Source organism: Danio rerio, chromosome 8 (genome assembly GCF_052040795.2).
Source record: "Danio rerio strain M-AB ecotype USA chromosome 8, GRCz13ab, whole genome shotgun sequence".
Classification (NCBI taxonomy): Eukaryota; Metazoa; Chordata; class Actinopteri; order Cypriniformes; family Danionidae; genus Danio; species Danio rerio.
This window is the reverse complement of record NC_141028.1, coordinates 9,592,079-9,619,405: the sequence shown is the minus strand read 5'-3', so window position 1 is coordinate 9,619,405 and position 27,327 is coordinate 9,592,079. Positions and strand designations below refer to the sequence as shown.

General features: G+C 35.8%; 1 protein-coding gene across 4 annotated transcripts in view; it reads right to left on the bottom strand.

Moving 5' to 3' along the window:
• tfe3a (transcription factor binding to IGHM enhancer 3a) overlaps positions 1-27,327 on the bottom strand; it is a 40,353-nt gene that overhangs the window by 11,312 nt on the left and 1,714 nt on the right. The window contains exons 1-8 of one of the 4 annotated variants that reach the window (XM_087262717.1): positions 23,778-24,014; positions 19,466-19,579; positions 15,235-15,463; positions 12,459-12,683; positions 9,096-9,191; positions 4,479-4,596; positions 2,074-2,130; positions 1,772-1,847 (exon numbers count right to left, since the gene is read on the bottom strand). In XM_087262717.1, coding sequence (XP_087118843.1) covers positions 1,772-1,847; positions 2,074-2,130; positions 4,479-4,596; positions 9,096-9,191; positions 12,459-12,683; positions 15,235-15,420 — 758 coding nt within the window. In that variant the 5' untranslated portion in view covers positions 15,421-15,463; positions 19,466-19,579; positions 23,778-24,014. 4 annotated transcript variants of the gene reach the window in all.

Below are 27,327 nucleotides of genomic sequence, written 5' to 3'. Positions count from 1 at the left end.
CTTAACATAGTTTTTAATGACTCATTTCTAATAACTGATTTCTTTTATATTTGCCATGATGACAGTACATAATATTCTACTAGATATTTTTCAAGATACTAGTATTCAGCCTAAAGTGACATTTAAATGTTTAATTAGGTTAACTGGGTTAACTAGGCAAGTTATGATAATTAGGCAAATCATTGTATATAACAATGGTTTGTTTTGTAGCCAAGTGGGCTAATTTATGAGGGGACTTTCTCCAGAAGAAAAAATATTATCAGAAATACTTTGAAAATTTCCGATAATTTTAAATATCCACTGAGAAACACTTGAAAAAGAAAACATATTTTGCAAGAGGGCTAATAATTTTGCCCTCAACTGTATATTGAGTAGGAAACTTGCTTCAACATGAGGAAATGGTCTGAGACTAGGGCTGCACGATATTGGAGGAAAAAAAAAGTCTAACATTTGCGATAATTTGTTATTCTGCGATGTGTACTACCTGACAAAAGTCTTGTCATCTATCCAAGTTTTAGGAACAACAAATAATAGCTTGACTTCTAGTTGATCATTTGGTATCAGAAGTGGCTTATATGAAAGGCAAAGGCCTCTAGATTACACTTAGTTTACTAAAATAAAATATGATCGTGCCTTGATTTTGAATTGTTTAGACAAAAGTCTTGTCACTTAACAGAAATAATGTCCAGTATAGAATATAAAGTCATGGTGCCGTGAAAATGAATTAATATTGTGTCTGACTCCCATGAGCTTTGAGATTCTTTGGATTCATCTTCAATGCCTCCTCCTTCATCTTACTTCAGACATGCTCAATAATGTTCATGTCGGGTGACTGGGCTGGCCAATCCTGGAGCACCTTGACCTTCTTTGCTTTCAGGAACTTTGATGTGGAGGCTGAAGTATGAGAAGGAGCTCTATCCTGCTGAAGAATTTGCCCTTTCCTGTGGTTTGTAATGTAATGGGCAGCACAAATGTCTTGATACCTCAGGCTGTTGATGTTGCCATCCACTCTGCAGATCTCTCACACACCCCCATACTGAATGTAACCCCAAACTATTCCTTCAACAATCTTGACTGATTTCTGTGAGAAACTTGGGTCCATGCAGGTTCCAGTAAGTCTTCTGCAGTATTTTTGATGATTGGGATACAGCTCAAAGGATGACTCATTGGAAAAAAATCTACCTTCTGCCACTTTTCCAATTGATCAACTAGAAGTCAAGTTATTATTTGTTGCTCTCACAACTGAGATCGACAACAAGACTTTTGTCAGGTAGTGTATATAATGTGATATGAATACAATTTCACTGGATGATTCGATTATGTAATTTGGAAAGAATTGATAACTTTAGATTGATTGGGATGATTCTGTAGGAGAGTGTAACTAAATAAAATCTAATAAACAATCTACAAGCAAAGATTTATACAATCAAGAAAAAGATGTTTTCAGGTACAGTAATTGAATAATAAACATAATTCAATCAAACAAATTCACCATTATTAAAGCTACAAACACTACAATTTCCAATGACTGGATGTTTTTAAAATCATAAAACAGTCACAGGCCTCAAAAACACATGCAATTGATCAATTAAAATCCAGAATCAACATTGCATATCTTGCAATGTGACTATTTTGAATGATCAAATTGCGATAATCAATGCTAAAACGATATATTGTGCAGACTTTCTTTTTTTAAGAGTCCTTATAGTTGAACTGATCTAATCAGAGCTGAAAACCAGAGAGAAGTGAGAAAGACAGCAGTGATACTAACGGGTCAGAGGACTTTGGAATCAGAGCTCCAAGTTCCTTAATGCGGTCATTAATGTTGAACCTTCTTCTTCTCTCAACTACAGAAAAACACACACACACACACACACACACACATAAAAACTGGCATTCTTTAAGTGGATAAGAACGACAAGAAAGGCAAGATGTTTCAGATAAACAGAAAGGTAATTTACTTCCTTGTACTCTAGAAAGGACCATTAATCTTAAGGGTTGTTACGTGCAGAAAGTGATGGCATATCTCAGAGATAAAACTGCAGGTCAAATCTGCAAGAAATCAAAACTCACTCAGGTTATGGTTGTCTTTCTTCTGCCTCTCCTTCATAATAGCTTTTGCCTCAGCATCTGTAAATGAATTAGAACAAATAAAGAAATTTATTTTAATGGATTTGTTTGTCACTGGCATCACCACAGAGAACTGGCAAAAACACTTTCACCATCTGCTATTGGTCGAACGAAAGGATGGCCACACCCACCCAAATGTCACACCACTAGCTGAGGGCAAGTTATGCAATTAGACTAATTAATATGTGGGATTTTCAGTAGAAATAATATTGAGAATAAAACCATAAAACATTTATATATATATATATATATATATATATATATATATATATATATATATATATATATATATATATATATAAACAAACATGAACATATTTTATTTCAGCTAGTTGCAATGTCTGTATTTTGTACTGTCTGAAGCCTGCACCTAAGCTTTTCACTTATCATAATACATAGTATTTTAATATAAGATATATATAGTATATATAAACAATATATATATATTGTTTAGTTTAGTTTATTTGTTTGCAGGGTCAATGCACATTAATAAACATCACTGTAAAATGTGCCAGAATTAGCAAAGAATGGCTATTTTTCATCTGTCAACGCCTTACAGAATGTTAAAAAGTCACACCTAAAATAGAAGCACAGCATCAAACATTAAATACACTTATATTTTTTTTTTTGTTTATTATTTTTATTTTTGTTTGTTATTTTATATATAAAGTTCAGATTTTTACTTGTAGAATTTATGTTCTAATATTAATATTATTCAAAGTTTTAGTAACACAGGATACATTAGTAATGCTACACATAAGCATTTATTATTTATTTAGATAAAAACTCACCGGCCATTTATAAGGTACACCTGTCCAACTGCTTGTTAACACACATTTCTGATCAACGAATCACATGGCAGCAATTTAGGCATGTAGACATGGTCAAGACAATCAAAAAGGTGATTTAAGTGACTTTGAACATGGCATGGTTGTTGGTGCCAGACGGGCTGGTCTGAGTATTTCTGCTGATCTACTGGGATTTTCACACACAACCATCTCTAGGGTTTACAGAGAATGGTCTGAAAAAGCTAGGCTACAGCAGCAGAAGACCACAGCAATTGGAAAAAATATACAGTGAGTGGCAGTTCTGTGAGCGTGAATGCCTTGTTGATGCCAGAGGTCAGAGGAGAATGGCCAGACCGGTTCGAGATGATAAAGGCAACAGTAACTCAAATTACCACTTGTTACAACCAAGGGATGCAGAAGAGCATCTGTGAATGCACAACACATCCAACCTTGAGGCAGATGGGCTACAGCAGCGAAGACTACAACGGGTGCGAAAAAACAGCTAACAACAGGAAACTGAGGCCACAATTCGCACAGGCTCACCAAAATTGGACAATAGACGATTGGAAAAACGTTGCCTGGTCTGATGAGTCTCGATTCCTGCTCTGACATTCAGACGGTAGGGTCAAAATTTGGCATTAACAACATGAAAGCATGGATCCCTCCTGCCTTGTATCAGTACTAGTAAGGGGTACCTAATAAAGTGGCCGGTGAGTCTATGTAACATTATTACTAAAGCTTTTAATACTTCTAAAATGAAATCAAAAATTCTAAAAGTAAAAACTTTATTTCAAACACTAATAAAACTACAAAGGTGTTCAAAGACTAAAAATAATACTGGAACTAACTAACAGGTGATTTCAGATTTCACCTTTAAATTAACTACATAAGATTCACAAACCATACCTACTCTCCGATCAATAAAATCTAATAATAAAACTCGTAAATCGATGCTAATGTTTTACATGTGCTACTGAAACCTTGATCTTATTTTTATTGCATGCATTATAGTAACTGAACACCACTGAGTCTTTTAATTAGTCACAAGTTCTGCAAAAGCATAAATAAACACTGATACACTAATGAATCATACGGAGTTATGACTGTATTCTAACATTAGCTATGTTTCCATCCAAAGATCAAATTAATTGTATGCGCAAAACTGGAATATTGCACAAAATATTTGCAAATAATGCAACAGCTCCATTTTTAATGTGCATACTGGAATTTCAGTAAAAGTGTTTTCACTGTAGTTTATGCAGATGAATTAAAATGCTTATCCTACTCAGTTATGCGCACATGTTTATTATTTTCATGTTCAAAATGTATGCATCTTTGTGTTTATATCAAGCATTTCTTTTATGGTATATTCCAAAACGCACATAAAAATAGGTGGATGAAACATCGCTAGTGTCTGTGCATGAACTGGGAACTGCTGTGAAACTGGGAAATGGCAAATGTGGTGTGTATAACTCTGCTGATACAGTCAGATTGACTCATGAAGGACGGGTGACAGACAAATGAGGAAGAAGAAGCAGAGCGAAATAAAGAGCTACAGACCGCTCATTTCTCTCTTGACATTCTGCAGGTCTGCGGGGCAGGAGTTGCTGACGGTGATGGTGGGCGCCGCCATGCCCTGACTGCTGTACACATCCAGGAGGTTCCCTGAGACTGGCAGCTGTTAAAAACCAATCACAATGTGTTATAGCATGACCCCGCCTACTGCATTATCTAGTCCGAGGACCCCACATTAACACATGGTGCGGAGGGTGGATAACATTCATTCAGTTTAGAAGATAACCACAAACATGAGCCTTCATATCTGAGGGGGGACATCTTTCACAATGGACAAACGGCTGTGTGTGCATGTGCGCTGCTGAAGTGATCCAATTCAACAAGGAAATGATGATTATAGATGCAAAAAAACAATCAATAAGAAGAAATTCGGAGGGCAATTTTTTAAATTTGTAACATTTCCTTCGTTAAAAGCTTATAAACAGAGCGCATAACCACAAAAAACAGCTTTGCTCTTGTTTAATAAGTGAACTAAAACTACAAACTCTTAACCGATGTGTCAGAAATGTTTACAATTATTAAACCGCTGACCGAAATTCCATAAGCATGTGTGAAGTTTCAAACAGGCAGAGCTACCAGCAAACATTTCAGCCGTCCTGATAAAACAGAGCAAGCCTGAAAGATGACTTCTCATTCGAGCAAAACAAACAGCTGATACCTGTACGGGATTTGCATAAAATCCATTCATTCCTCTTCTGAATCAGCTCTTCTAAACAAGCATACGCTCAAACAGTTCCATTAGATCGTTCACAACATGCTACGGTTATTTATACACATCATGCTGCCTCTAATGCAAGTAACTAAATCCCAACCCTACCATCTCCAGCAGAAAATGAAAGCGCAAGAAGTTAAAATGCACTCGATTTACCTCAATCTTGCCTTTTTTCTTTTCATTCTCCGGCAGTAAAACCAGAATCCTCATCGTCTCTTACACACCCAAGTGCTTCCTCTTTCTGTGTCTCTCCGTTAAAATAAAGGACGTTTAAAAATGGGGAAATATCTCTTGGAGAATTAAAAAAGGCGAACGCTTGCTACAGCCTGTGAGCACACACACACACACACACACGTTCAGTGGGCATGCATGTGTGAGTGCGGCAGCTCTCAGTCACTCCAACCCCACCCATTGTGAGCCATGTGTCAGAAGTTTATATTTGCTTCCAGTGTTTCAAGCCCACATTCAACCCAAACGTCCTGAATGCAAAACACTAAACTGACAATACACTGAGTTAACCTTTAATCACGACGGATTACATAACAGCCTCAACCTGAGCTCCCGGACTCGACTGAAAATTACTGATTTGAAAACCGAAATTATATTTCCAAAGCAATGGCTTGTCAGGGCAGGATTCGCTTGGAGACAAATTAGCTTGTGAAAGTCTAAGGCAGAACTGTGGGCTTCAATTAATTACCGGCAATTATGGAAGCTTCGCCACAGAAATGAAAAAAAAATAGAGAGAGAGAAAGAAAGAATCAAAATGGGATTTTTCACTTAGATATATTGATTCACATTTTATTTAGATATTTTTATTCATTCATTTTCTTTTCAGCTTAGTCCCTTTATTAATCTGAGGTTGTCACAGTGGAATGAATAGCCAACTCATCCAGCACGTTTTACGCAGTGGATGCCTTTCCAGCTGCAACCCATGAGTGGGAAACATCCATGCATACTCATTGACACACATACACAACAAACAATTTAGCCTTCCAATTCAACTGTACCACATGTCTTTGGACTTGTGAGGGAAACCGGAGCACCCGGAAGAAACCCACGCGAACACGAGGAAAACATGCAAACTCCACACAGAAACGCCTTCTGACCCTGCTGAGGCTCGAACCAGCGACCTTCTTGCTGTGAGGCGAACATGCTACCCACTAGGGTTGCACAGTTTACCGGTACTATAGTAGTATTGGGATACTGTGACTTAATATCGTCATTAATGGTTTATCTACAATAGATTATGTTGCATGTGGGAAAAGTCACTAAATTTTGAATCACTTTGGATTGTTACTCGATGAGACAATGAAAAAAACAAAATAGCAACAGGAAACATTGAAACTATTTTTGAGCACTTCATACAGGCTAATTTTGTTGGAAAGAATGCTCTTTTGAAACTATTTTTATTCGGTATAGTTTGTTTCTTTATTCATCTACAAAATAAACAAAAAGAATAAAATAATAATAAATACATTTTTGATGAAGTGAGGTGCAAATAATAGTTTTTGTCCTTAAGGGAATTATTAACAAAATTCAATTAGGCTTTTTAAAACATAAAAAAATCTGACAATTTTTTAATAATTTGAGTTATGAATGACAGTATCGCAGTACTACTTAGTATCGTGATACTTCAGCTGGCCTAGAATCGTAAGATTGATTAATGGAATCGCAACAACCCTACTACCCACTACGGCACCGTGCAGCCACTGAACAATATATTGTTTTAGCATCAATATCGCAACGTGATCATTCGCAATAGTCACATCGCTAGAATACGCAATGTTGAGTCTGGATTATAAGTCATCATTTCACATGTTTTTTGCGGCCTTTGATTGTGTGAGAGTTTTAAAAACATTCAGGTGTAAGAAACTGTAACTTTGATATATTAATAATGTTTAATTTTATTGAATTGTTTATCAAATGAGGACTATGCAGTAGGGCTGGGCTGATAATAGATATTATATCGAACTGTGATAAAATTTATGTCAATAACAATGATAAGCTCTGGACTCTTCTAAATCTGAAAGCATTAAGAACTTATGTCGAAATATACAGTTGAAGTCACAATTATTAGCCCCCCTGAATGATTAGATCGCTTGTTTTTTTCCCCAATTTCTGTTTAATGGAGAGATTTTTTCAGCACATTTCTACACATAATAGTTTTAATAACTCATTTCTAATAATGGATTTATTTTATCTTTGCCATGATGACTGTAAATAATATTTGACTAGATATTTTTCAAGACACTTCTATACAGATTAAAGTGACATGTAAAGGCTTAACTAGGTTAATTAGGTTAATTATTCAGTTTAGGGTAATAAGGCAAGTTATTGTGTAAAGATGGTTTGTTTTGTAGACTATCGAGAAAAAATATAGCTTAAAGGGGCTAATAATTTTGTCCTTAAAATGGTGTTTAAAAAATTAATTACTGCTTTTATTCTAGCAGAAATTAAACAAATAAGACTTTTTTCCAGAAGAAAAAATATTATCAGACATACTGTGAAAATTTCCTTGCTCTGTTAAACATCATTTGGGAAATATCTAAAAAAGAAGAAAAAATTGTAAAGGGGGCTTATAATTCTGACTTCAACTGTATATAGTTATCGTTCAATGTGGAAAATAATTATCGAGATTACAGTTTTTCCAAATCTCCCAGCACTATTTTACATTTGATTGTTTAATTACTGTATAACTGAATACAGTTTGACTCCTCGGAAAACAATAAAACAATATTAATTTAATTTGTATATTTTTCTTTATTGAATTTCTCTATGCTTGTAGATTGTTTATTATATTTTGTGCACTCCTATACGGAATCGTTCCAATCAATCTAAAATGATACATTTTAAAATGATAAATTTGCAAATAGTTACTCAACTTATCTAGTGAAATTGTTTTCATATCACAATATATATTGTAGAATATAAATATTGCAATGTTAGATTTTTCCAATATTGTGCCACCCAAGTTGAGTCTGAATTATAGTTGACCAGGAGCCTCAGAATTGTATTTAATCGCTATATTTATATGAAATTTTGGATTTTTGATTTATCAAAAAAAAATTTATCTTACTAAGAATTTTGGTCATGTTCCTAGTTGTAATATCTACATTTCAAAGCAAAAACTAGATTATTTCACTTGCCTCACTAGGTAAAAACTTATTTTACTTGTTCTAAGAATTTCTTAATATTTGAACTGGAAATGGGACAAAAAAGTAAGAAGAGCATTTTTTTGCATTGGGGTAATTTAATTTCTGTACCTAAATATAGTTCATATCACAATACCGTAAAAATATCACAATATTAAGCGCATAAAAATAAATCAGATTTTTCCAATATGGTGCAGCCATACTTCTGATTATAAAAAGTTAATTGTGACTTTTTTAATTACACAATGGTGAGTTAAAGGCATAGTTCACCTCACTTTTTAACACTCCCTCAAGTGATTTCAAACCTTTAGGAGATTCTTTATTCTTTTAAACACTAAGGAAAACATTTCGAAGAAAGCTGAAAGTATGTATCCACTGATTTTCTTAGTAGAAAAAATAAATACTATGGAAGTCAATAGTTACAAGTTGCCAGTATTCTTTAAAATATCTTCTTTGGTGTTTAATAAAAGAAATCAAGTCAAAAGGTTTGTGAAATAGGAGTAAATGATTACTGAATTTTCAGCTTTGGGTGAACTATCCCTTCCAAGCAAACCAAACACAAATCGTAGAAAAAACAGGTGGATGTAGAAAAAACAAACCAACACATATGCATGCTCCAAAATGCCATGCAAAACAAAGTTCAACCAACGTTCCTTAACAAGTTCTTAAGAAATCGTTGGCAAAACCTTTTGCATTGCTCAATTGATCCTCAAAAGAATTGCGGATGTTGCTACATACCGTGCTGGGAAGCTGCAAACCCGAGTCGATCAGCGTCATAAATTCATCGTTTAAACTCGACTCCAGGCTGATGATGTCATCGATGACGTCTTCGATCTGTGCATATGCAAAGACAGAGAACGAACGGCTTAGCTGGACTTGTAGAAAATGATTCGCTACGGCACACACACAAAAACAGCTTTAAAAGTGTGAGTTCCTGGTGAGTCATTAGGCAGATGAATGTTTAAATAACACACTACACAGCAGTTTCCAGAGTGACACACCGGCCACATGAAGATGAGAAATACACAGACATCCCATTCAAAGTCTCCAACCTTAGCTAGCGTGCATTTCATCGCAAGGATTTTGTGTCCAGCCAGTGTTTTTGATTGAGAACGCTCCTTCAGTGATATTAACAGCAGAAATAGGGGACTGAGAGGCTTTAATAGCCAAGCCCACACAAAGTGCAAAGTGTGCTGGGGTCATTGAGCCGCGAGTGTGATATTTACCAGCACAATGTGGTACCAAAAGCAAAGAGCCTGAGAGAGTCTGGCCGACTTTCACGCAGACCTGACAAAGCGCGCTATTGTATTTAGCAAACGCGAGGCGCATTCTTCAAACGGATCTTTTTCCCGAGTCTCAGAGCCAAACACTTAATTAGTTGTCTAGCGTACTCTAAAGGGCTTAAGAGTTGAGATTATTAGGACAATAATTACTGGTTAGTGTAGTTTTGTAAGCATGTGAAATGCACAGACTATGAGTTGCAAACTAAGCTGGCTAAAGTATGAGCGGGAGAATGAAAACGTATGCTGTAAACGCAGCATTGTTTGACAACACAATACTAAACTCTGATTTCTCACATAACCTGCATCACATATGGAATATAAAAATGAATGATAATGAATTCTGTTATCTAACTAAGATAGATCTCTTTCAGATCTGACACACGGTATTTTGAATAAGTGCTCAAATCTATGGTAATGTCTTCATTGGAATTAGCTACAGCAGCAAAGTTATAATTTTGCAGTTGAAAGTAAGCTAGCATATACAGTATAGAGAGAGAGAGAGAGAGAGAGAGAGAGAGACCAAAATACAGAACATTTACCCATAATTCACCTAGTTAGACAATAAAAACACAGCTTCAATATTTACTAGGGGAAAAAAAAATGACTGTGTCCTTCAAGCGTCCCAATACATTAATGCATGTCACAAAAAGAGAAAGCAGAGCAATAAAAACATCAGTGATGCGCCTGCACACACGCACGCACGCACACACGCATGCACGCACACCTAGATTATTTTAAGTGAATCATTGTAAATATACTGATCATTATTGTTTTGTATTACCGTTTCATCCTAAAATGTTAATTGCTAAGTTAAATGTAAAGTTTATTCTGATTTATTATTATTTTTATTGTTATAAATGAATAATATGATATGAAAGATATGATATATTGAATAATAATGTGATATATTGAATTACAACGTAATAAATCGAATAATAATAATAATAATAATATACATTGAATAATACTATGATATACTGAATAATAATATATGTTGAAAAATAATGTGATATAATGAATAATAATAAAAATTATCAGATTTATTATTTATATTTTTATTTAATTCTTATATGTATATATCTTTTTTTTACTACTACTACTGTTTGCAGTGTTTTTTATTTTATGTGTACTATTTTCTCTTATTTTTATGTAAACTTTAGAACTGCTTTGGCAATAACATTTGTCAAGCCGATAAAGCAATTTTTTTATTTAATTGAGAGAGAGAGAGAGAGAGAGAGAGAGAGAAAGAGAGAAATGGAGTACTTTCATTCTCTCAATCACTGATACAGCAAACACACACGCAGTGAAATTAAGCACAGTTTCTGAGTTTTAAGTAGTTCGAGCGTTGTAAATACTCACGCTCGCCATAGCACATATGAGATAAATGACATCAGTACACAATAACCGGTTATGATTATTACTGAACCAATACCGAATTGTCCGCATCTGCATCGTGGTGCACCGAAGAAACAGTTAATTTTGACACCCCTAGTAAACGTCATTTTTAAAAGAATCTCACAATCAAACGAAAAGTACAGTTCCTAAAATAAATATTGTGCATTCACTTTGAATCCAGAAACCTAAAATTATGGCTCAGTGGTTAGCGCTGTCGCATCACAGCTAGAAGGTCACTGGATTGAGTCCCGGCTGGACCAGTTGACGTTTCTGTGTGGAGTTCTCCTCGTGTTGGCGTGGGTTTCCTCTGGGTGCTGCGGTTTCCCCCACAGTGCAAAATCATGTCATGCGCTATAGGTGAATTGGGTAAACAAACTGGCCTTAGTGTATGAGTGTGTTTGAATACGAGAGTGTGGGGGTGTTTCCCAGTACTGGTTGCGGCTGAAAGGGCATCCACGGCGTAAAACATGCTGGAATAGTTTTTTTTCATTACGCTGTGGTGACCCCGGATAAATAAGGGACTAAGCTGAAGGAAAATTAATGAATGAAACCTAAAATTAGCATGTCTCCCAAATGCACAAACAAAATGAATAAAAAAAACATGACTTTTGTTAGGCAGAATATACCACTGCAAATACCCCCACAGTAGTTACGCTGATGATTGAACTGAAGCCATACAAAAACCTATAAATCAGAACACCCTACCAACCAGAAAATCATGGCAGTGGGTTTTGGTGGAAGAAATAACAACAGAGCAATGGTGGTTAAGGTTATCTACTATGCGTGAGAAAGTAGGCCAGATCACAGTGCATTACGTTATGCAGGCAGTGATTGTGTAAATGGGTCATCTTTTTGTTATGCCATCGACTCAAGGACTCTTATCTTTACAGTCAGACTTTATTGCCATCATTTAGTACTATTAAAATGACATAACTTGGAGATTATGTCATTAAAAATACACTACCATTCAAAGATAGTTTTTGATTTTGTTTTTAATGCTCAAGTTATAATGTTGTGAAATTCTGACTAAATAACACATTTATTTCAGTGATAATAAGAATAATCACACAATTCTCCAGAAGTCATTCTAATATGATGATATAGTGTGCACAAAACATTTATTATTATCATCAATGTTGAAAACAGTTGTGCTAATTAATACATTTTGTTTTTGATTTCCTTGGTGAATAAAGTAAATACATTTATTAGAAATAGATTTATCACATTAGATACACACATAGTCGATCATATTTTTTGTAATCACTGTAATTTCTGATCAATTTAAATCATTTTTAATGAAATTCCTACTGGCCCCTAATCATAAAATGTGTACTGTATATTGTTGAGAAATCTGTCCCATTGCTGCCTATTTTATTCTAATACATGCTATATTGGAAATATGTCATGTGGATTGAGTTCGTACCTCTTCTTTGTTGGACCCCAGGCTGAGCACAGCAAGCGGGCTGCTAGGAGTGCTACTGGCGGCAGGTGCCAGCTCAGGGGCGGATGAGGGCTGTGGTGGGGTCGACGTTGCCAGTGTCTGACTGGCTATTTTATTGCCCAGGGTGTGAGACAGGTATTGCTTGACTTGCTGCCTCTGAGCCTGCTGGATGTGGTACTTAGTCGGATTTTCCAAGTGAGTCTGAACCTGAAATTCAACCACAAGAAAACTCTAATAAAGTAAACAGCACTTAATTAAGCAAATTCATCATATATTTTTGTATACAAGCGGCCAGAAATCAACAGTAATGAAATTAATGGCGTTTAATGCTACAAATAATTTTATATGCATTGATCGATCAGCCAAAAATGTGATTTTATTTTTTTGCTCTAAAGGTAAATCATCATATATGCAAAATTGTCATATTTTTTATGTCTGGCCAGAAATCAGACAACAGTAATTAAATAAAAGGCATTTAATAGCACAAACCATTTTATATTTACAAATACACGGGTTGATCAGCCGGAAATGAGGATTAGATTTTTTTTATTTTATTTCTAAATGCAAATCTAAAGCTTAAGTAAGCATCCATATTTAATTAGCTATTCACAGGCTTGATTTATTCAATGCACTTTTGCATTTGTTTATTGAATCTTATGTTTGGTAAAGTTGGGAAAGAGCAGCTCACTTTTACTGAAACTAGAAATACTGGAAGAAGAATCCTAAATACTGAATTTAAGGTGGGAGGTTTATTGAAGTATATATAAGAATAAACCATCGTCTTCAGAAAAGGTTCAATATTTCTCTTTAGTTAATCTTCATACAGTTGAAATCATAATTATTAGCCCCCCGGAATTATTAGCTCCCTGTTTATTTTTCCCCCCCAATTTCTGTTTAATGGAGAGCAGAATTCTTCAACACATTTCTACACATAATAGTTTTAATAACTTATTTCTAATAACTGATTTATTTTATTTTTGCCATGATGACAATAAATAATATTTGACTAGATATTTTTCAAGACATTTCTATACAGCTTAAAGTGACATTTAATGGCTTAACTAGGTTAATTAGGCTAACTAGGCAGGTTAGGGTAATTAGGCAAGTATTGTTTAATGATGGTTTGTTCTGTAGACTATCAAAAAAAAAATAGCGGCTGATAATAAAAGGGGTAATAATTTTGACGATAAAATAGTTTTATAAAAAATTACAAATTCCTTTTATTCTAGTGGAAATAAAGCTTTAAAAAATAAGACTTTCTCCAGAGGAAATAATATTATTAGACATACTGTGAAAATTTCCTTGGTCTGTTAAACATCATTGGGGAAATATAAAAAAAAAAAACTAATTTCAAAGAAGGTTTAATCACTGTTGTTAATGATTTCAACTGTACGATGCAGGTAAAATATACCAGCGCAGCTGCTTTATCCCTTTAACTACCCCAACAAGAAAAAAATGGTTGGATTGCATTTCTTAACTCCTAATGTCACTAATTAACACACACAATGCATTTTTTCAAACGGTTGATATGTCAGACTTAATACATAAAGTATGAAAAATATGAAAATATGAAGTGTAAGACAAATTTATTTAAAAAATATTCAAAACAAAACATTTTTGAATCTTAAAACACCATAATGCCATAAAAAATTTCATATTCACATTTAACGTGTTTTCTTGTTTATTTTTAACAATAACACCAAAATCAAGAGTAGTCGTGCTACAGGATGTTTGTTTGATTTTGTAAATCATTCATTAAACAACTTTAACAGTCATTATTTTAAACAGTAAAAACATGCTCAACAGTTTGACAACATGTCAACAGTTGAACTTAGGGGCAACTGTTGACATGTTGTCCCTAAGCACCATGGGGCAACCCATGCCCCTATGTTAAGTATGTCAACATGCCTACTTAGGGTTAGTCAAAGGGTTAATTACAAAACTAATTTAAAAAATACATTATTCCTGCAGTTACACAAGTGCCGCCTACTGAATGAGAATGAATTTGCAATTTATTCAGTTTTTTTGTTTTATGTGGCATATGTTACAAAAATAAAGTATTTTTTAACTTATTCTTTACATTTATACAATGTTATTTATTTAGTTTTTAATTAAATATATCCTGTAAACAATATATATATATATTTTAAAATTTGAAATAATTATATGACTTTTTTTTGTTTGTTTTGAAAATGGTGATGGGATATCACTACACAAGGTGCATGGAAACTAAAGATGGAAATTGGCAACAAAATAACAAGAATTTCAGCATTGCTTGTAATCAAAGGAGATCAATGTATGGTCACACTTTACAATAAGGTTTCATTAGTTCATGCATTTAGTAATATGAACTAATTATAAACAGTACGTGATCAATCATAGTTCAACATTTACTAATGCATGATTAAAATCCAAATTCATGCATGTTAACATAAGCAAATGCACTGCGAGTTAACTTGAACTAACAATGAACAACTATATTTTCATTAACTAACATTAACAAGCATGAATAATTACTGTAATAAACGTATTGTTCATTGTTTGTTCATGTTAGTAAATGCATTAACAAACATTAACTAATACACATTTATTGTAAAGTGTTACCCAATTTATTGGTAATATTGCCAAATAATTTCCGCCTAAAATCTTTTCTCAGGGCATGAAACAGATCACACAAAGACATTTAAAAAATAAAATATTGTGAGAATTGCCCATGAACAGACAGTAATATAACTGCAGATTTAGGATTTGGTCATACCTTCAGCACTTCCACAGGCACCTGGGTGGGCTTTGCTGGCAGGTTGGAGGTAACAGAGATGGCAGGGGTGCTATCAGTGAGGCGCTGCTGAGCACTGGAGGCCTGTTTCTGAGCCTCTCGCCTCTCTTGGTCCTGAGCCTGCTGTCGCATCAGCTCCTGCCGCATCAACACGCGTGACGTCATCATGGAGCCGGCTGGGGTCACGGGGTCAGCAGAGGTCAGAGAGCCACTACAGGGCAGACCATGAGAAGGTAAATCAGCTTAGAGTACCACGCTACACCCCCGTGCTGTAATCATATTACCACAAGCTATTTCTGAAACACAGGGCAGAGAGTTCGCTGATAGAAGACAGAGATCGATTTAAGACGTCGTGAGAACAGCTACTCTCAAAACATCACTTAAAAAATGTACATACACTACCTGACAAAAGTCTTGTCGCTCTTCCAAGTTTTAGGAACAACAAATAATAACTTGACTTCTAGTTGATTATTTGGTATCAGAAGTGGCTTATATGAAAGGCAAAGGCCTCTAGATTACGCTTATTTTACTGCTCTTATTCTAGCCGAAATAAAACAAATAAGACTTTCTCCAGAAGAAAAAATATTATCAGACATACTGTGAAAATGTCCTTGCTCTGTTAAACATAATTAGGGAAATATGTTTAAAAAATTAAAAAATAAAACTGAAAGGGGGCTAATAATCCTGACTTTAGCTGTATATTTTTGACGAACCATAAATATTACTTGTGTTTAATATCATTCAAAAAACTGAAATAGCACTGAAATAGGCTATATTTTTCCTCCCATAAACAAAGTCAGACGGGTAGGGTGTATTCATTTTTGGTAGCCGACTGGAAAACATCATAGCATCGGGACGTCAGGCTAGCAGTTTTGCGAGCTCAGTAAACTACATACTGTTTTTCTCACTGACTGTACTTTTATTTACAAATGTCTAATTTTGAACCTTAAATTGGCTGAAAACACTCTAACCTTACCTTTAACAACAAGAGAGTTCAAAGTAACAGTGTTTATAATATAAATATAAACACATTTATTCAGAAATAAACAACACAATTCTTGGATCATTTTTAGGAAAACTTCAATTATATGTTTAATCCACTTGATTTGTAAAAGTCAAGTTAACTTAATTTGTTTATGTTGTCCAAACACACATTGTTTGTGTGCAACCCAGCATTTCTTAAAGCGTACACTGCAAAACAAATCAAACCTCTCCATATAGTCTTGCATTTCCAACAATTTGGCCTTCACATTCCCTTCACACGGGCTTGTTTTGATTCTGATGAGTCATTGTGGGAAGTCCCAGTGTGAACACCAAACAAGCAGCCGAGACCATGCTGCCTTAAACTCACTGCTAGCATCGAGCAAATCCAAAGATTACTATGTCAGGCAGATAAGAGCTCAGAGACTGTGGGATACAGCAGCGTGTGACCTTTGAAATAATTGATTTATCTTAAAAAAACACTCGGCTACACAATTCTTCTAAGCCTTTACAAAAACCTTGATGTATCTGACAGACTATCCTAAAACATATACCTCCATAATCAATTTATTATTATTATTATTCAAAGCAGAGCTGTGGAAATGGTTACTAGGGTTGATTTAGGTGTTTAGTTTTATGCTGAATCACTGGGAAGTCCCTGGAAACAGACACCCGACTGGGAAGTTTGACAGAAATTCAACGCCCCGTCTAAACACCTTTAGAACAGCATGCACTGACCTGCCTCAATGCAGAAAAAACATCTCTGGTGTACAATTTCAAACGAAACAACCGAAAAGCAACCGAGCGATGAGTATAAACAAACAAGAAGAATGTAGATCATTTCAACAATTCAGAAATACAGAACTGCCGGTAAATGCCCAAGAGGGAAATGCTGATTACACACTGCAAAATATGCTTTTCTTACTTTGATTTTCTGTCTTGTTTCTAGTCCAAATATTCAAAAATTTGTAAATCAAGAAGCATTTTCTAGACAAGCAAAACATATTGTTTTGTTTTAATAAATAATATGTCAAAATGTGTAGTTTTTGTCCTTAAAACAAGCTTAATAATCTGCCAATAGGGTAAGTAAAATAATCTTGTTCTTCTTTTTGACATAAGATTATTTTGCTTACCCTATTTGCAAATTATTTTACTTTTTTTAAAGGAAAAACTCGCTTATTTTTTGCATTAATATAATTATAATTTCTGCTATTTATCATTAAGATTATTACCGTATATTTATTTATTATTATTCAATTATTATTTCTGAAAGCAAGACAATATTTTTTGCTTGTCTAGAAAATGATTCTTGATTTAAAGGGCCATGAAACCCCCTCGTTTCAGCAGGGTGTTTTCACACCTCTACTTTGGAAAAAGTCAGAAAAGTGGGCGTGTCCAGCTCTGTTTAGTGGGGAGTGTTGGAGGAAGAAAAGTGGGATGGTGTGGGAGTGTCTATTTGGGCACGCGTGAGTTTCAGAGTCAAAATACACACACACACACACACAGTAGAAAGTGATGGTGTTTAACCTACATGGACATCTGTAGTTGAATTATTTGCCAAATTATTAAATGGCTCTAAGCGTGTATTTTTCATGCAATGTTTGAAACCGCACAGCGAATGAGAGAAAAAAAACTCAGCATTTCCCGAAAACTTAGATGCACACGGCAGGTAGCGTCAGAAAGCCGCGTGTGTTATTCCGGTCACTAAATGCGGTGAAAACCCTACACGAGGTTAAAGTTTGGTTGTGGTGCTAACATGTTTACACTCGGTGCAATAGTTAACTTAGTTCGGTACGAACAAACTGAATAAACAAAGAGCACTGGTCGCTGACTTACCAAATCTGTAGAGACAGAACAATCACCAGCAACTAGAGCCGCGTCTTTATGAAGAGATTACTACAAGCGAATCCGGATCTCAGCGTTTGCAGATGAGAACAGCTCTCAGGTAAACAATGTTCCTCCTTAGACACGTAAGTTATTGTTGTCGAGCGTCGCGTACACTGTTAATCCACACGTGAGACTGAGCTCTCACAGAGAGAAAATGAAAACGAAACTTAACTGCAGCAAAGTATAAAAGCAACACTTCACGCTTGTTTTGCCAACACAACGTGGTGTGAGTGTCGTCTAAACACTGTGACAGTAATGAATATTAGTGAAGTTGCACAATAGAGCGCGCTGATTGGTTTGAACCAAGCCTTACTCATGCATTAATGCATCACACTGTAAGACGTAATAAGACACACTCTGGCTCAGACGTCCAGTCTGCACGCTGGAATACACGCTATTATGTCATGACCGTGACGCAGCTTCAAAACTTTGTTTTAAACCGGAAGTACGAATTTGCTTGAAATAACGCGAAAACAACCAATTTACACTTTTTAGTGAAATATAGGTGTCCTAATAGTGTTTTTAGCAGTGTGGGACACATATACGACTGTCAACAGCTCAAAAAATGCGTTTTGGTGTTTCGTGACCCTTTAAGAATTTTCAGATATTTGGACTACAGGGTTTCTGCAGGTTTTAATAAGTTTTTAAGACCATTATAAATGAAATTTTAGACTTATAAAAGGCTAAATGCTAAGGATTTTTTTGCGAATATTTGAGTTGGAAAAGATTTTTATTTGCCCTACTACCAAATGATTATAATTTAATACATTTAATAATATAATAATTCTATAATAAAAAATATATAGGGCAGGTCAGGATCCTCAGCAGTAAATAAATAGAGAACTTTTAAACAAATGTTACTGTAAGGAAAGTAATAACATTATGGCAAAAATGCTATTTTTAAAACAAAAGTTTTATTGAGATGGATTGTTGGTGATAATATGGGTGTTAATGGCCAGATTAAACAAAGGAAAATTAAGACCAGTTAAAAAAAAGATTTAAGACCTACAGCATGATATTTCAGTAGATTTCAGACTTTTTAAGGCCTAAAATTTAGCTTTTGAAATTAAAGACATTTTAAGACTCTACAAATACCTTAGACAAAAAAAATCCAAGTAAGAAAAGCAGACAACAAATAAAAAAATCATGAACATGCTGCAAAACCTGACCATAAACTTAGTCATCTTAAAACAAAGAGTGTGTAGGAAGTAAATCAGGTACGATTGCGGTTCTCGCATAAGCATATCTGGAGAGCGGCCAGTGTAAATCTGCAGCCGTCAGTACAGATACAAACAGGAAACATATTTATCATCAGATCATTACATGCTGTAATATCCAAACTCACCTTGGCGTAATAGGCTGACTCTTCAGTTCGTAAAAAGCGTCCGAATCGGCGGAGAAAACGCTTTCCACCTCGATATCGGCCACAATCCCAGACTCAGGAAGAAGAGGCTCAACGCTGTGAAAGAAAGAAAGAACAAAAGGACGTCAAACACTGTCAGCGTGGACAAACATTTCCCATAATCTGACATGTTGATGCAGAGACCGTGAAGAGGAGCGGTGTAATATTAAATCCTGGAGTGAATAAGCATGTCAGTCACTGAACTCAGTTCCTTATTCCAAATATTATATATTATATAAATCACGGGGGGAAAATACACACATACATTAAGACGCATAAACCCTTTGGCATGAATGGATCATAATAAATGTAAGAAATGCAAATCTTAAGCAAATAAATAAATATGCTTCATATTTAAATCACAGGAGGTTGGGGGGTGGGGGGAAGCACACAACCATTAAAGGGAACCTATTTTACCCCTTTTACAAGATGTAAGATAAGCCTTTGATGTATCCAGAAAGTGTCTGTAAAGTTTCAGCTCAAAATACTCATCAGATTATTTATAATAGCCTCCAGAATCTGCCCATTTTGGTGTCTTGAGTACATTGTAGCTGTTTTTGCAGCATGTGGCTTTAATAATAATAATAATAATAATAATAATAATAATAATAATTTTTATTTATATAGCGCCTTTCCAGAGCTCAAGGACACTTTACAAGGAATGCAACAAAAAGATAAACAAACATACATGAGGTCAAATATAACAAACATGAATAACACAAACGAAACCTAAGAGACATATGAACAGGATAGTGGTGGATCAGATTAAGTGGTCAGTTTGGTAGATCAGATGCAAAGCATTCAGAAAATAAGTGAGTCTTAAGTAAGGATTTGAAATCAGAGATATTATTAGCAGAGCGAAGTGAGTGTGGTAGAGAGTTCCAGAGTTTTGGTGCAATAGCACTAAATGATCTGCCCCCCATAGAAGAGAGGCGGTACCGAGGGACAGCAAGAAGGCCAGAGTCAGCAGACCGTAAAGAGCGAGTTGGGGTGTAGGGGACAAGCATGTTGCAGAGATAGGAAGGTGCAAGGTTATTTAAGGATCTAAATGCAAGGAGGAGAATTTTGAATTTAATCCGGTATGCAACCGGGAGCCAATGAAGATCATACAAGATTGGGGTTATGTGAGCCGACCGTTTGGTATGAGTAAGTATTCTAGCTGCAGAGTTTTGAATATACTGTAATCTGGAGATGAGGCTGGCAGGCAGGCCAATGAAAAGAGCATTACAGTAGTCGATGCGTGAGGAGACAAATGCATGGATGACAGTCTCAGCATCCTTGCTACTGATGAAGGGACGCAGTTGTGAAATGCGACGTAAGTGAAAGAATGCAGATTTAGTGACAGATTTAATGTGTGACTGAAAAGAGAGTGTGGAGTCAAAGATTACACCTAAATTTTTTACAGAAGTAGATGTTTTAATGTGCAAGCCAGCAATCTCACAGGAATAACTGGTGGGAATATTGCTGGTGAGTGCTGGGGTGCCAATAAAAATTATTTCAGTTTTGTCCATATTAAGTTTTAGTGAATTTGAGGTGAGCCAATCATTAATATCATTCACACAAGCAGAGATGTTTTCAATTTGGGCGGATGCAGTTGGAGTACATACAGAATAAAGTTGAATATCATCAGCATAAAGATGATAGTTAAGACCGTGATGTTGTAGAATCAGACCAAGTGGAATTAGGTATACTGAGAACAATAGTGGGCCAAGAACAGAACCCTGGGGAACACCTCGCTTCAGGGGGACAGTAGGTGACTGAAAATCCTTAATAGAGATGAATAATTGTCTATCTGAGAGATATGACGAGAACCAAGAAAGAGCAGTACCAGAAACACCCAGATTAGAGAGACGTGAGATAAGTAAATCATGGGAGACTGTATCAAAGGCAGAACTGAGGTCGAGTAAAAGTAATATAGACAAGGAGCCAGAATCCCCAGACAGCAATAGATCATTCACTACCTTTACAAGTGCAGTTTCAGTACTATGGAGTGGGCGAAAACCAGATTGAAAAGGGTCAAAAAAATGAAAAATGCAAATGAGCTGCTTCTCCCCGCCCACCATTTCCATGTGCGTGTCTGCCTCTAATCATGCATTACGTCAGATAAACAGCACAGTGAGAGAGACAGACACTTTGAAGCTAAAATCTTATTAATGGCAAAATACAAAAATAACAAGTAAGTTTATTTCATGTATTTGTGGTGGAGTTTCTTCAAGCCTCTATGAAATTATGAGTCTCACACAAATGCTGTTTGCAGTACGTACACACACGTGTACACACACACACACACACACACACACACACACACACACACACACACACACACACACACACACACGTTTTAAACTTATACAACTTATAAAAATCACAGAGAGTTAGAACAGATGTTTTAATCCCAGTGTATTTGCAAAAAAATTGTTGACGTGTATACATGTCATTGATTTGGATCCAATTTTAACGTCAGAAAAAAAAAAAAAAAGACTTGTTGGGTTTATATCACTCCATGACTGTGGACACACTATACATACAGACAGTTCTGTTCAAAGAGCTTACAAAATTTGATTTTCATCATAGATGACTAGGTTAGGCGATGACGACCATTTTGGCATCCTATGATGTCTAATGCGAAACATCACGATGGACAATGGCATCGTAGTCATAGGCAGCGGTGAATTAATTATTTATAATTAATTAATTAATGACAAATTATTTATTTGTAGCCTACAGTTTCAACTACCTGACCCGCATGGTCTTTGTTTTACCCATAACCAAATCATAAATAAATAAAGAGAAGTTACACACAAATTACCACCTGTCAATCACTTCTTCCACAGCATGAATGTGCAGAGTGATCGGTGTCGTTTTAATGGCGTCGACAAACTTAGTAAAAAAGTTGCACAACCAACAGGAACAAGCCAACACTATCTGAGGTTTTCGCTAAAATTATTAAGTACAATCGTGAAAGCAAAAGATTGAAGCAGTTCACTGATGCTTTGACACGTTACCTGATAGACTCAAAAGACAAAAGAGTTGTTAGAAAGAGAAAAGATTAATTAAATATCAAGTTTAACAACTATAGTGAGTTGCGATCCAGCGGTACATCCTTGATAAACTGTCCGAAGTGCACTGCTCTCTGAGGTTTGTGCTCAAAGCACCTGCTGACTGCCTGGAGCTCAGACGTGCGTGTATGCTGCAGCACATGCCTGTGTGTGTGTGTGTGTGTGTGTGTGTGTGTGTGTGTGGTCACGTGAAGTGCGTTTTCAGCGGTATAGTATGGACGGAGAGCCGTTCAGAAATGCTAGATGAAACACCAGTGTGGACGTGGATCATTTTCGTTCTAAAATGCCATTTTAAAAATAAGACATATTAGTGTAAGCGAGGCCTAAGTGTGTAGTTTTCACACATGGGTTGCTGCTGCGACAGGGGCGGGGCATCGTGATGATGTCATGAAGTCTATCGAACCCAACCCTATAGGTGCCCTTTAAAATAATTCTATCCATGCAAAATTTGTATGCTATCATAAAAAAATAGTAAAAATAATAATAAAAGACATGCAAATCTTAAGCAAATACATGAATAAACCTCACATACACACACAGGTTTGTTTTTGTGAACTGCAGGAACATTCTATAGGTTTCTGTTTTTTTATACTGTGCATATACTGTATTTTCTATTGTCCTACCCCAAACCTACCCCTTACTGGAAATTGTGAGTTTTACTTTATGAAAAGAAAAAAACTAATTCTGTATTATTTATTAGCCTTTTGAAAAATAGGAACATTAGCAATGTTGACTGCTCATACTTCACATAATTCATAAACCTCCATGTAATACCCATGTCATACACATTTGTGTCCTGATGTCACAAACACACACTTGCGCGTGCGCACACACACACACACACACACACACACACATAGGGTTTTTAAAGTTGCTAAGAGTAACCAAGCCTACTTTGTGTCTTAATATGTCACACACATGTTTTTAGGAGTTTAAGACAATGACAAAATCTTTAGTTATCATAAATGCCCAAACACTAGTCAGCTCCCTTTGTCTGCCACATTTTTTGTGCCACTGATGCCTAAAAGTGATGTCTAGGTGGAACAGAAGCTCAAAGCATTGAGACACATCCATCTTACCAGTGTGTCGCTATAACAGAAAGCTGACACGAACTAAAACACCATCAAATCTGAGCATGAAGCGTGAAATAACATCCACAAAAGCTGTAAATGCATGTCTTGATCGCACAGCGTTACCTAAAGCCTCTTCTGGATAGTGGAATAATCCAGGTGATGTAATCAGATCAAACGTTATCAAGCGAAACTATTCCGGTAAATCTGGTTTGTGAAGCCATCCTCCACGGTTAGCATATATAAATCCCGGACTAACGCGGAGCTGTCACGATCATGTATACCATTTAAAGGCGAGAATTGTGCATAAAGCATCGCCGTTTCGCTTGTGTTTTGGTTTCACTAGGTGGCCATGTTTGTGCCACTCCAAGCACGCGAAGCTCCTCTATCCTTCGGTGAAGTTACGAAAGCTACTACGACGAAGGCTAAGCTTATGAATATTAAAAAGGTCACTTAGAGACATTGCTTGGTAACTTGAATGGAGCTGTCAGTCAGAGAACTATATTAATATTCATCGACCAAGCCTCCACTATTCGCTGATAGGCCAACTAACTAGCGCCCACTCGCCCACGCTTGCCCTTGAGCCAATCAGATTTGCTGTCTTGGTGAGTCATTTTAATGTTCATGAGCCAAGCCTTCAGTGTAGTAGTATGTGCTACCCGGTCTCAAAAGAGCTTTACACGCTGTGGAACACCTCAGGTTCAACAAAAACACGGTTAATACAACATATTATCCTTTCACGTACATAATATTTTTTCGAGTATTACAGTGGCAGACTGTTCATAATGATAAAAAACGTATACACTTTAAGAAATGGAAAAAAAAAAAAATCTAATATCAGCACTTACCGCCAGAGGGAGTCAATGCATCAACTCTTTTATATACACTGACCGGTCACTTTATTAGGTACACCTTACTAGAACCGGGTTGGACCCCCTTTTGCCTTTAGAACTGCCTTAATCCTTTATGGCATAGATTCAACAAGGTACTGGAAATATTCCTCAGACATTTTGCTCCATATTGACATGATAGCATCACGCAGTTGCTGCAGATTTGTCAGCTGCACATTTATGATGTGAATCTCCTGTTCCAGCACATCCCAAAGTGGCTCTATTTGATTGAGTTCTGGTGACTGTGGAGGCCATGTTCAAGAAACCAGTCTGAGATGATCTGCGCTTTATTACATGGCGCATTTTCCTGCTGGAAGTAGCCGTCAGAAGATGAGTACACAGGGGTCATAAAGGGATGGACATGGTCAGCAACGATACTCAGGTAGGCTGTGGCACCCGGTGTGGTCTTCTGCTGCTGTAGCTCATCCGCCTCAAGGTTGGACGTGTTGTGCGTTCAGAGATGCTCTTCTGCATTCCTCAGTTGTAACAAGTGCTTATTTGAGTTACTGTTGCCTTCTTATCAACTCGAACCAATCTGACCATTTTTTTACCTCCGGCACCAACAAGGCATTTGCACCCACAGAACTGCCGCTCACTGGATATTTTCTCTTTTTTTTTTAGACCATTCTCTGTACCCAAAGATGGTTGTGCGTGAAAATCCAATTAGACCAGGATTTTCTGAAATACTCAAACCAGCCTGTCTGGCACCAACAACCATGCCACGTTCAAAGTCACTTAAATCACCTTTTTTCTCCATTCTGATGCTCTGTTTGAAATGCAGCAGATCACCTTGACCATGTCTACATGCCTAAATGCGTTGAGTTGCCGCCATTTGATTAGCTGATTAGAGATTTGCGTTAAAGAGCAGTTGGACAGGTGTACCTAATAAAGTGGCCGGTGAGTGTATATCTGTATTTTTAAATGTCTGTTCATTTTCTTTTTATTTAGCTAACCCTATTATTTACTATATTGTATCTTATTTTGTATTTACAGTATTGTACACTACATTGTATAATTCTATTACTATAATTTCTGCACTGCAAAATTGTATTTATTTTTATTATTAATATACCCGTTTACTAGCAGTAAACACAGAATTTAAACTTAAAAATCGTACTTTACCAGTTGTATTTATAGCATCATTACTATCACATTGACCAAAGGTACTGATGTAATATTTTTACTGCACTGAACCCAACTACCCGCAGTGATGGTAAGTGTGACAATAAAGAATCTTGGACTTTGAAAGGAGGTTATGCAACAAGGGATACGTAAAACATTAAAAAGCATTATTTTATGGTAACTGGGAAATAGCCAAAAAAAGCTTTTTTTTCTGACAAACACATTCCATTTAGTACAAAAGAAGCAGAATCATGTGAGCTCAGCAAACATTCAGTCAATGCAAGCAAGAACTTGGGAGGAAGAAGAGTGAAAACAGGGATGGGGGAAAAAGCGAAAGGGAAAATGTGTGGGTAGATTTGCTGAGTCATATCCCGTGAAATTTGAAGCTCTGAACAGAAACTGCAAAACAAAGCCTCCGGTAAAACGGCTCTTGTGGGTCAAACTAACCCAGACAGGCATTCCAGAGGAATTTTTTTGGCTGAGTTGAGAGGAGGGAGGCTGTTTTAAAGGCTGAGGCTTGCTAAATGGCTTTGACAGTAAATGGGCCTTAGTGAATAAACCTAAGTGCTTACTCTCAAACTTAAGCACATCATTTTAAAACACATGAGACAAAAACAGGAATGCAAATTATAAAAGTTGGTATGTATCGGGTTTGATTTAAAGCAAAACAGGTCTATACAAATAATGGGCTGAAAATATATAAATAGACTAAAATAAAAATGCAACTTGAAAATATTATATAACAATCATAGCAGGTTAGTGCTTTTATGATACTGAAAATTTCTAACTTCAATACGATACCTTGAAAAATATCGATATTCGATACCACAGGGACAAAATTCATAGCATCAAAAGACAATTCAAACATTAAAAAGTATACAATTTTTGATTTTTAAAAGAAATAAAAGATAAACAATGCTACAATGTCAGAATGTCTTATTTTCTGATTAAAACAAAGGATTTATCCTAATATTTACTGCTTCGTTGAAACATCTTGAGGGTAAATTACAGAATTTGCAATATTGCATTACACAAATGTATAGCACAACAGTACATTTTTTATTATTGTCAGCTAAAACTCCATTAATTCTGAGGAAGATTACTTAGATTCACTTTATAGGGAGATTTAAAGGGCAAAAAAGGGCAAACACAGATATCAATACTAACCAAAAGCAAAATAGTATCCGTTTAAATGTTTTAGAATCGATATGTATGAAAATATTGATAGTTTTGACAACTCTATAGCAAGCAGATATATTATTTATCATTGACAAGATCTCGGCTAGCTAAATTAAGCAAACAACTTTTTCAAATACATGGAAACAGCACACACGTGCAGTCTTTGGGTTGCATTTTCATTTGTGGCTTCAACAAACAGTAAATCATGTCATATTAATTCAGAACAGGTGTTTTTTTTTGTTTGACTGAAACGAAACTTAACACAATGCAAAACATGGATGTTGAGATAATTTTCATACAGTTACATAACATGTTGATTTTCTAAAGCTAAAATATCCAGAATCATGTTTTTGTTTTAGCCTTTTTTTTTTTGACATGATTTAAAAAATGTCAGAAAGTTCAACCAATAAATACCGGATCTAAGATATGGTGGAAAGGTATATTGAATGTAGACGGTGAGTAAAATGATTCTATTTACCAACAAC